The 11,720-nt window shown below is 45.9% G+C and overlaps 1 protein-coding gene across 1 annotated transcript; it reads left to right on the top strand.

Annotated features, from left to right (window-relative positions):
* Positions 1-7,042: 7,042 nt before the first annotated feature.
* On the top strand, positions 7,043-8,606 carry LOC139071643 (uncharacterized). The gene is made up of 3 exons (XM_070554435.1): positions 7,043-7,300; positions 7,517-8,055; positions 8,159-8,606. The coding sequence occupies exons 1-3, from the start codon at positions 7,043-7,045 to the stop codon at positions 8,604-8,606; spliced, it is 1,245 nt and encodes a 414-aa protein (XP_070410536.1).
* Positions 8,607-11,720: the final 3,114 nt, after the last annotated feature.

Genomic DNA, 11,720 nt, shown 5'->3' with positions numbered 1-11,720 from the left:
TCCAGGCAGTTATACAGATACACCTATAAGCAATGAAGCAATGAGTTCTTCTGCATCATATGAAGTAGTCTGTGTCACCATCAAAATCCACAGGGTTAACATTCTGGAGGAGATGATCAACCAGTTCAAAGATACAGCACTCCTGAGACACCCATTAAAATACACCTACATTGATGAAAAAGGAGCAGATGCAGATGGTGTATCAAGAGATGTGTATGCTACATTTTGGGCAGAGTTTGTTGACAACACAGCTGAAGGAGAGGAGTTCAGAGTGCCATCACTGTCTCCTAAATGGCAGGAGGAAGAATGGAAGTCCATCGGTAGAATTTTACTGAAGGGATTTCAAGACCATGGATATTTCCCTTGTCGCCTTGCCCCTGTTTTCACAGTGGCATTTATCTTTGGTGAAAATCAAGTTACAGATGATATGTTGTTTGAAAATCTCCTCTTATACCTAAGCCAATCAGATCAGGATTTAATAACAAGAGCTCTAAAGGAAGATCTTTCAGAAGAAGACAGGGATGAACTTCTGGATCTCATGGATCGCCTGGATGTATCAGTCATCCCAACGCAAAAAAACTTAAAAAGCATTCTTCGGAAAGTTGCTCACAAGCAGTTGATCCAAAAACCATCTTATGCCATGGAGAAAATTTCATTAGTTGCATGTCACTTTCTAAAAGAAGCTTTCCAAAGCCCACAACATGTCCTACAAATGTATGAAGATAAAAAGCCAACAACAAGAAAGCTTTTGAAGTTGCTCACTGCATCTCCCATCTCTGAAGCCGAGAAGCAGAGTTTCAGATTTCTGCAGTAGTACATCAGAGGACTTGATGATGCAGGCCTCAGAAAGATGTTCCGGTTTGTTACTGGGTCAGATGTCATCTGTGTTCAGAAAATTGAAGTGCTGTTCACACCTGTGGATGGACTGGCACGACGCCCTGTGGCACACACGTGTGGCCCCGTTCTGGAAGTACCATGGACATACACGTCCTACCCAGAACTACGAAATGAACTGGATAACATTTTGGCAGCCAAAAACTGTTATGAGTTCAGCATAGCTTAAGTTCTCTCATGTTTAAAACCCTAGAAACAAAGAGTTGAAGAAACAACATGGTGCTAATGTGTTTGTTAAGCCCACCTCCGCAGTGAAGACATTATGAAAAATGAAAGAGCTAAAATTTCAGGAGATGTTTTATTAGTAACCAAAAAGGCTTTTGAATATATTTGAGTCTCTTGGAGGGTATGCCACATATTCTCCATCATCAAAATGTACATTTCAGTTTACAGTTTCATACATTAAAGCTTTACTGCTCGAAATGAAGCATGTTCAATCCGTTCATACACTACGAAAGTTGGACAGTGTTTATAATGATAATGTTTTCATGATCTGACAAGGTTTCAACAGGTCTGTTTTATAAAGATGTCTGTTACAGCTCACGTTTTTTAGTAATGATTCAAGCATTACTATTGATTATTTTCAGGAGTTTTTTTTACTGTGTGCCAGTTATTTGATTTAGAACATATGTTCAGGAAGTTCTTAACAAACTTGCATGTCAGTCTGTGGATTGATGCAAAAGTTGACTGGAATAAGATACACAGAAGATAGCCATTGGCAAAGTCAATTATGTAGCTTCTCAAGAGTGCATTTTTTCTTCTTGAATTCAAATAAAAGGAAGGTTAATATCTAACAACGTTTGTTTATTGTTCAATAATTCTGAATTGTAACATTAACTGTTCAAAAGTTGATAGCAGTTTTATATATGTTTATTGAATCTGAAACACAGATGTCATGAATATCAACTGTCATGTTCAGAAATTTAAAAAATGGTTACTCATCAATCTGAAAATAGAAATCAGATATAGCAGAAATGAAGTCATTAAAATGTTTTGAGAAGACGAAAGGTTAAGGTTCTTCAGTGCCTTTTTCCATTGCCACTGATTGATTAATTAATTTATTTTTGACTATTCAATTACTTCAAAGTTGTAATTTGCATTAATAAACATAGGTGGCAAAGGCTTTTGATAAAAGGAAACAAAACCAAGGAAATTCCCATGACTGTTTCGGAAAATCATATAAAAATGAACAATATTGTTTATATAAAGCTGTGAAAAGACAGATTTGAAAAGATAACATCCCAAAATCAATCAGATTACCTTTAGTTTTAAAATCTAACTTCAGAAAATAACATTCTCTTGTTTTTTCAAAAAAGGAAGCAGATAACATATCTTTCTCTAAATTTGAATTCTAGTTGTATCATTTACTATAGGACAAAAAGTATCAAAGAAACTAAACACAGGTGGTGATCACATGGACATTTGATCACCAATGATATCAATATGGTATAAATATATGCAAATATGTTGCAATACTTCCATACATTCCAAATGTTTTTTGAAGTTTATAAGTCCTTCAGTATGTAGGCTCTCAGGAAGAGATACAGTTCAATGGCTTCATCTGCTGTGCTTGGTGGAAGTAAGAAGTTCTCTGACATTAAAAGGCAACACAGGCTGAATACTGTTTCATCGCAGGTATATGGTCCTCTCATTTGGCATTCTTCTTTACATGCATCCACTGCCTCCTGAGAAACCTCTCTCAGATGATCATGTCCTCCAAAAAGATGTGGAATGGTGTACATAAGAATTGGACGTCCACTTGGAGCAATTGCATGTCTGCTTCTGCCGGATGATATGGGTGTTCCACAAATGCACAACTTGCTGCAGCACCTCCTGTAAAATATTAGCAATTTAAAAGATCCACTATCAGTAAAATATCAAGATTTTTGGTTTAGCATTTTAACCCACAAGCATCACATGCAGCCAGTCAGGGAAACGATCAGATTTTATGAAAAAAATGTACTCATAATTACGAATAACAGTGGCGCGAGCAAAATGGAGTTGTCAACAATGGAAGCTTTTTTAAGTATGACCAGAACATTACCACAATAAGCCTGGTCTTGTACACACACACACACACACACACACACACACACACACACACACACACACACACACATGCTTAGCGGGTAAATACAGGCGTGGTGGCCTACCTCAATGATGTTCAGGCAGGTAAACAATATGAGCTGCTTGTCCAAGAAGCATCCAGAGAAACAGTCTTTGTCCTTTAGTTCCTGGAGACGATTCATCCAGTGCTGAGCGTGGTGCCGTCTCAGAAACGCCCACCAGCCTTCAATTCGCTGATTGTGATTGCTGGACCCAGTGATAAAACTGTTTCTGACATTTTGATCCTGAGTCCATCGCAGGAATCTCTGCATCTCAGCCATTATGACATTTTCTGTTCCTAAATCAGAGCGAATCCTTGCAGCTGTGCCCATCCTCTTCTCAACTTCTGTGATGAAATAACCTGCGATGACTTTGGGGTCGTTGTTTGTTGAATAGGCATGAAGCCAAATCATTACTCTTGAAAAGCCATCAATCGCTCCATTTATGCAGATTCCAAATGGTTTTAGTTTGTCATAGGAGTCAACATGCCACATGAAATTCGGTCCAGGATTAACATACGTGCGGCGCGTTAGGCGATTTCTGCGTCTTTGCGCAACCCCATGAGGGACAATATATTTCAGTAAATGTCTCACAGTGCTCTGCGTGACAACATAACCCGCCTGAATGCAGTTCAGGTGGTGTAGTTTGTATCCATGAAGCCTCCCGTACCCCTGCAGTTGATCTATGAGAAATGCAGCAACCTCCAGCGGATCGGAGTCATTCTTCCTCCTGTACAGCCCCATGCGTTTTAAGTTCCTTCTCAGCATCCGCATGCTTATTTCAATACCGTCCAAGCTGCTCATCAAGAGCAACATCTCTCCGTGCCTCAATCCAAGCATGAAATAGAATTTAATGAGTTCCGATAGACGAGACATTTTCTCACTCACTCAAAACGTGTTATTTATATATATTGTACAAACGTGATAATTATATTGTACGAATGTCATAATTATATTGTATGAACATGATATTTATATTGTACAAACGTGAAAGTTATATTGTACAAACGTGATATTTATATTGTAGAAACGTGATAATTATATTGTACAAACGTGAAAGTTATATTGTTAGAACAATAAAGTTAATATGTTATAACGTGATATCGCTCCAATTTTATTTTGCGTAGGGTGGCAGCTCTACGCTGCCGTAGTTTTCTTATTGATCCTTCAGTTATTATTTTTTGAGTGGAAGAAATTTTTGAAGTTTTTCTTTGCTTATTTTTTTAGGCACCATTTTTTCCTACATTTTAAGTTGTTCTTACTTTCATGTGAACTTCAGAGTTTTAAGTGTTAAAAAAATAATTTCATTTCTCTTGATATCTTTAACACATCCTCCCCTTGAAAACATTGTCTCACACAACTGAAAGTGCAGAATGATCTGCAGAGAAACAAGAAAAATTGTTATTGTTAAAGCATCTTTAAAAATAATAATGACAATGATGAACTCAGATATTTGGCAAAAAGAAAGACAACAAAAGTAAAAATTTAAAATGACTTTCTCTATAATAGCATACCTTGTTTGGGGACCTGAGCATCATTATCTTAGCTTGGTTGAACATCATTGCTAGTGTTTTCTTTTGTGTTTATTCCTCAACAGTAGATCATTTCAGAGACACTTGCTATTCTCTACAGGCTTTCTTTGCTAACTGTTGTAATGTTCTTGACTTCTTTGTGGGGAAGGTCGTATGCACCATGAGTTCTGACGTCAGGACTGCAAGAAGAGTCATCTTTCCCGGTGCTTCCTTCATCAAAATTTGAAGCTTTGACATTAAATTTCCTCTTGAAGCTGGAAGCATTGAGGTCACCACTGTGCCTGGATTGACATGCAAAACCAGAGGTCATGGGGCTTAGTTTCTGGCCCATCAGTGTGAAATCCCTTAATACTGAATGTTAGCCAGGCTCCCTGCATCCAGGTTTTTAAAGATTGTTTGAAAACTTTTTTTTATTCATCAGCCTTAAAATGTATGTGTTTGTTTTCAGTCTACTCTTGTTTATATGCTTGCATGATTATACATGGATGTTGGGTTCAGCACTTTGGCTCACTCTTCAGACTGTTGAAAGCACCATATAAATACCAGTGATCATGATGATGATGATGATGATGATGATGATTACCTTCAGGAAGTCTTCTCTAACTTTGCTTACATTTGATGTAAAGGCAAATATAACATTTATAACAGCAGCACTTACTGGTCTGCAAAATGTAGACCATCTTTTCATAATTTATAATTAAAAGCCTGTTGAGATGTGGATGAGTGAAACTGTCGTGTACTTAGCAATTTAAGGGATGAGTGATGAGACTGATGAAGTAGAGTCAAGTGTTCAAAAGGGTAAACACAATTATAAAGAAGAATGTATCCTGGGGGAAAGCATGGGCTGGCTGTGAAAGTACCAGAAGAGTTTAAAAAATGCATCCAGCACTGGCTGATAGTTGTCAGCAAAATTGTAAACAAATGTAATCTTGTAATGAAAATGAGGTTATTTCTTTGCAAACAAAGTTGAGTTGTTGCAGCCATTTACATTTAAAGTTTTGGTAAAGACACTTTTTGAACAAATAGCAAAGAAATATCTTTTATTTGATTGAGTAAAACGTTGTGCAACTTTATTAATGAAGAAGTGGATTTGGGTACTTTTATTAGCACAGAAACAACCCTGAAAAATGTACATGCAAGCCAGTCACTTGTGTTGGTCTAGTCCACTTAATCCCAACAAATGAGGGCAGATCTCAGGTTTCAGCTATCCAAAAGGTTATGACCCAGATGTCTATGTTAGCTGGGGTAACATGGAGAATGTGTGACACGGGCACAGTCAGGTAAAAAAATGCTACTCAGTCAGAAACTTCTGATATCAACTTTAACCATTTATACACAAGCTTAGCTATAAACACAAATGACTCTGGTAGCTTAAATGCATTTAACCACTCATGTACTTGTTTACTCAGAGACACCACTGTGTCTGAAACGGAGACTGCCCCTCTTCAGTTACACATAAGAACACTCTAAACACTTTAAACACTGGTCTACACGGGAACTATCCTGTACCTATGAACTGGAATGCCCCTCCTACAATAAACCTGACATTAAGCACCTCATCAGGGACACCTCTGCGACTCTGACGGGGACATTACATCAGTATATAAGATGTGTGCAGAGGTGACAGCAGCCCAGGGAAAAGGCGGCTCAAGTCCTCCCTGAGGATCTGATTCAAAAGCCTTTTTATGATCTATATATTTCCCTTTAGATGGTGGTTCAGGGCAGAGCCAGGAGGCGTGGGATGAGATGGGCTCCTGACTGCATGGTGGAGGTGTGGTGCTGAAGAACAGCACCTCTCAGCTCATGGTGTGTGGTGCTGAATGGGAGGAGTCGCTCCACCGATTCAGCACCACAGCAAAAACGGGGGAGAGGGGAAGACACACACACGCACACACACACACACACACACACACACACACACACACACACACACACACAACCACAAAGTAACACAAAATCTATAAGGCAGCTGTGAACATGCCTGTCCTTGAGACAGATTATCTGAGATCATCCCCTTCAGAAATGATCAATATTAATATAAATACTAATATGTTTAGATGATTGATGGTTAAAAATAGTATGTAGCAACAGGGGTGTGTGGACTTTAGAGCACAACCTCCTGAAAACTAGATCTTGCGGGTTCACCAATGGAACATGGCGTAGACAAATTCTCCATGTATATAGCTAACAGATCAAAACAGCCTGCATGCAAAGCAGGACTACAAATACCCTAATGACTCCATAGAGGTGTCACACCCTGTCTTGTCTACCCATTCTGTTCAGTCATGTGTCTCTGTTAATTGCTCCCACCTGCTTCTCGTTTTCCCAATCACCCAAGCTCCCAGCCCTCATGTATTTAAACCCCTTCAGTCCTGTGTCCCTTTTTGGTTCATTGTTTCAGTGTCAGCGCGTTTATTATTAAAGCCTTTAATCGTTCATGTCTGACTGCCTACCTTCTTCACCCACGTGTGGATCCTCACCTCCGCTACACACACCAGCATGCCTGACAGAATGAACCAACCCAATACAGTTCCAGCAGTGACCCAAGAGGCTCTTCCCCCGGGCCGGCCTGTCCAGATGTCAGAGCCCAGTCCGGCGGCTCCAGCCAAGGAAGCAGTCCCGTCTGCAGCAGCTCCTCCTCCACTCCCGAAGCCAGCGGTCCAGAAGCCAGCGGTCCAGAAGCCGGCGGTCCAGAAGTCGACGCCCCCGGACCAGAAGTCGACGGAGGTCGATGCCCCCAGCCCTGAGGTCGACGCCTCCAGCCCTGAGGTCGACGCCCCTTCGTGTCCAGAAGTTGACGCCTCCTCGTGTCCAGAAGTCGACGCCTCCTCGTGTCCAGAAGTCGACGCCTCCTCGTCTTCAGAAGTCGACGCCTCCTAGTGTCCAGAAGTCGACGCCTCCTCGTGTCCAGAAGTCGACACCTCCTTGTGTCCAGAAGTCGACGCCTCCTCGTGTGCAGAAGTCGACGCCTCCTCAAGTTCATAGGTCGACGCCTCCAGTCCTGTGGTCGACGCCTCCAGTCCTGTGGTCGACGCCCGTTCCAGTCCTGTGGTCAACGCCCCTCCCAGTCCTGTGGTCGGCGCCCCTCCCAGTCCTGTGGTCGGCGCCCCTCCCAGTCCCGTGGTCGACACCCCTCCCAGTCCTGTGGTCGGAGCCCCTTCCAGTCCTGTGGTCGACGCCCCTTCCTGTCCTGTGGTCGACCCCGCCTCCGGCCCTATGTACGGCCCCGCCTCCGGCCCTGAGGTCGACGTCCCCTCCAGTCCAGAGGTCGACGTCCCCTCCAGTCCGACGTCCCCTCCTCCAGTTCAGTGGTCGACGGCTTCCTCTCCAGTCCAGTGGTCGATGTCTCCCCCTCCAGTCCAGTGGTCGACGTCTCCTCCTCCAGTCCAGTGGTTGATGTCTCCTCCTCCGGTCCAGTGGTCGACGTCTCCTCCTCCGGTCCAGTGGTCGACGTCTCCTCCTCCGGTCCAGTGGTCAACGTCTCCTCCTCCAGTCCAGTGGTCGACGTCTCCTCCTCCAGTCCAGTGGTCGACGCCCCCCCCCCCCCCCCCCCAGTCCTGTGGTCGATGCCATCTCCAGTCCAGTGGTCGACACCCCTCCCAGTCCTGTGGTCGACATCCCTTCCAGTCCTGTGGTCGACGCCGTCTCCAGCCCAGTGGTCGATGCCGCCGCCTCCAGCCCAGTGGTCAATGTCGCCGCATCCAGTCCAGTGGTCGACGCTGCTACCTCCAGTCCAGTGGTCGGCGTCTTCTCCTCCAGTCCAGTGGTCGACGTCTCCTCCTCCAGTCCGGTGGTCGATGCCCCTCCCAGTCCTGTGGTTGACGCCGTCTCCAGTCCAGTGTTCGACGCCCCTCCCAGTCCTGTGGTCGACGCCCCTTCCAGTCCTGTTGTCAACGCCATCTCCAGCCCAGTGGTCGATGTCGCCGCCTCCAGCCCAGTGGTCGACGCCGCCTCCTCCAGTCCAGTGGTCGATGCCGGCGCCTCCATTCCAGAGGCCGATGCCGCCAGTCCAGAAGTCAAGGACGTCTCCTGCAGCGTCTCTGCCTCCAGTCACCGCCGGTCCTGCCCTCACTAGGCGCGAGCCTCCCAGAGCCCATCGTTGTCTCCTCCTCTGCCACAGACGCAGGCCCCCAAGAGCCTGTCGTCGCCTCCTCCTCTGCCACAGACGCAGGCCCCCAAGAGCCCATCGTCGCTTCCTCCTCTGCCACAGACGCAGGCCCCCAAGAGCCCGTCGTCACCTCCTCCTCTGCCACAGACGCAGGCCCCCAAGAGCCCGTCGTCGCCTCCTCCTCTGCCACAGACGCAGGCCCCCCAGAACCCATCATCGCCTCCTCCTCTGCACCAGACGCAGGCCCCCGGACTCTACTGGTTCCTGCCTCCTCTCCACCGCTCCCTCAGTTCCTCTTGGCCCTCCTTCCTGGTCCCCCTCCTCCCCCCCTGCTCTGTGTTCCTTTGGGCATCTGGGATCCGCCCTTTGAGGCGGGGGGGGGGGGGGGGGGTACTGTCACACGCTGTCTTGTCCCTCCATTCTGTTCAGTCATGTGTCTCTGTTAATTGCTCCCACCTGCCTCTCGCTTTTCCGATCACCCAAGCTCCCAGCCCTCATGTATTTTAACCCCTTCAGTCCTGTGTCTCTTGTTGGTTCTTTGTTTCAGTGTCAGCAAGTTTATTATTAAAGCCTTTAATCCTTCATATCTGACTGCCTACCTTCTTCACCCGCGTGTGGATCCTAACCTCCGCTTCACACACCAGCACGCCTGACAAGAGAGAGGATTTTACTTGCAAGCCAGCCTTGCTTTACCAATGATCACACTGCTCTTTAAATGTTTATACCTCTGCTTTGTTCTGTAAACCAAGAAAGCTCCTTAGATGACAAGTAAAACAAGAAGCAAAGACGTACACTTCCCTTGTTTCATAACCTACTAGCATTATTGTGTCTGTGCAAAACAAACATACTCAAAGAAAAGGCTGTGGGTGGCAACAGGTGTCTTGTTTCTAAAAGGCACTTTGGTCTTCATAAAATGTATGCTGTTTATTACAGTGGGGCATTATTTAGTCAGCCTCTGATTGTGCAAATTCTTCCACTTAAAAATACAAGAAGCCTGTAATTTTCATTTTAGGTATACCTCAACTATGAGAGACAAAATGAGAAGAAAAAGAAGAAAAGAAAACATCCAGAAAATCATATTGTCTGATTTTTAAAGAATTTATTTGTTAATTATGGTGGAAAATAAGTATTTGGTCTCTGACATGCGGACCGGACCGGCTCTGATGCAAGGTTGTAGTCATGCTGGTCATTGATGGATCTCTGAGGCAGACCACAGAAACACTGCAGCTCATTTAGTTGATGCAGCTTACATTTTGAATTGCCCAACTGCATTCTGGGATTGTCGACAGCTCCAGGCTCCGTGTCGACACGGCGCTGGTAGCTGAGTCAACACTCTCAGAGCCAGGTGCGTCGACAAAGGCAGACTCGTGGATCTTTGACCACGGTGAACCAACAAAGCCCGAAATCCTCGATCAGCTTACCTTATGATTCCGTTACTGTCATGATTCGCCCCGGCCTCCCTGACTGTGTCGCTCCTTCCGTAATTAGCCTTATTGTTCTCACCTGCCCCTCGTTAACCTGCCCATGTGTTCCCTGATTGTTCTGTGTATTTATACCTCCGTCTTTGTTCCTGTCGTTGTCAGATCATTGCGTTGTCTTCGTGCTTGTGCTGCTACCATTAAACCCATTTTTATTTTTTCATCCGTGCCTGCTCTTCTGCCTCCTGAACCCTCCACCACACATGGTCTGCCGCCATCCAACCCTCAACGTGACAGAATGATCTGACCAAACCTGGACCTGTGTTGAGCTAACACCTGTTTCTGGAGGATTCTTTTTTCTTTTTTTTCTCCCTTTCAGCAGAGGGAGATTTCGGCCTGGAGTTTTTTGTTTTTTTCGGCGCATCCTACCTGTCTTGGGGTGGTTGAGTCCTCTAGGAGATCCTGGCGCATCCTATTTGTCTTCGGGGTGGTCAGGGTCATTCTCCTCTTGCTGTTTTCGCCCCGTCCTGTCTTTCATGGAAGCTGCTGTTTTCTGGAGTTTTTTATGGAGGTAAAAACCCCTGCGCACGCCAGCGTTCTTCGAAGTGGCAGGGCTGGTCTTCCGCTTCATGTCTGCTTCCCTTCACCTGAGCCTGCCTGTGGATCCAGTCGAGTCATGATATGCACCTGCTCAGGACTGTTTGCCGAGTACCTGCTACCGCTCCTGGTTTCCTCGCGTCGCTCCTGCTGTTCTTCCGTTTCCTGGTTCACGCCTGCGGGGTCTGTGCCTGTGGGTCCTTCATGCTGCAGTCTCTACTGGGTCCCACGCCTGCTGCTGCAGTTCCTACTGGTTCCCACGCCTGCTGCTGCAGTTCCTGTTGGGTTCCACGCCTGCTGCTGCAGTTACTACAGGGTCCCGTCCCGGCTGCTGCGGTTTGTCCTCCTGTCCAGTCAAGTGTTCATGTCCAGTCAAGTGTTCCTGTCCAGTCAAGTCAAGTGTTCCTGTCAAGTCAAGTGTTCCTGTCCAGTCAAGTCAAGTGTTCCTGTCCAGTCAAGTCAAGTGTTCCTGTCCAGCCAAGTCAAGTGTTCCTGTCCAGCCAAGTCAAGTGTTCCTGTCCAGCCAAGTCAAGTGTTCCTGTCCAGCCAAGTCAAGTGTTCCTGTCCAGTCAAGTCAAGTGTTCCTGTCCAGCCAAGTAAATTGTTCCTGTCCAGCCAAGTCAAGTGTTCCTGTCCAGCCAAGTCAAGTGTTCCTGTCCAGCCAAGTCAAGTGTTCGTGTTCCTGTCCAGCCAAGTCAAGTGTTCGTGTTCCTGTCCAGCCAAGTCAAGCCAAGTGTCAAGTGTTCCTGCCAAGTCTTCGAGTCCCTGTTCCTGTGCTTGGGTCAAATGTTCGTGCATCAAGTGTTCCTGTGTTCGAGTCAGGAGTTCGTGTTCGTATGTCAGAGTTTCCTGGTCCAAGCTCAAGAGACCCTCGTCAGTCAGAGTTGTGCCGCATAACCGAGAGGCCCCTGCTCTGCAGCCCCGGTCTGAGCTCAAGGAGACTTTTTAAGTCGGAGTTGTGCCGCCTAACCGAGAGGCCCCTGCTCTGCAGCCCCGGACTGCGTTGCGTGTTTTCGAGTGTCCTGTCGAGTTCCGGTGTCCCGTGCCTGCTGCTGTCGAGGTCCAG

This window comes from Nothobranchius furzeri, chromosome 9, assembly GCF_043380555.1.
Source record: "Nothobranchius furzeri strain GRZ-AD chromosome 9, NfurGRZ-RIMD1, whole genome shotgun sequence".
NCBI classification, from domain to species: domain Eukaryota; kingdom Metazoa; phylum Chordata; class Actinopteri; order Cyprinodontiformes; family Nothobranchiidae; genus Nothobranchius; species Nothobranchius furzeri.
Note: the sequence above shows the minus strand (reverse complement) of the source record. Positions and strands in the feature narration are given on the sequence as shown.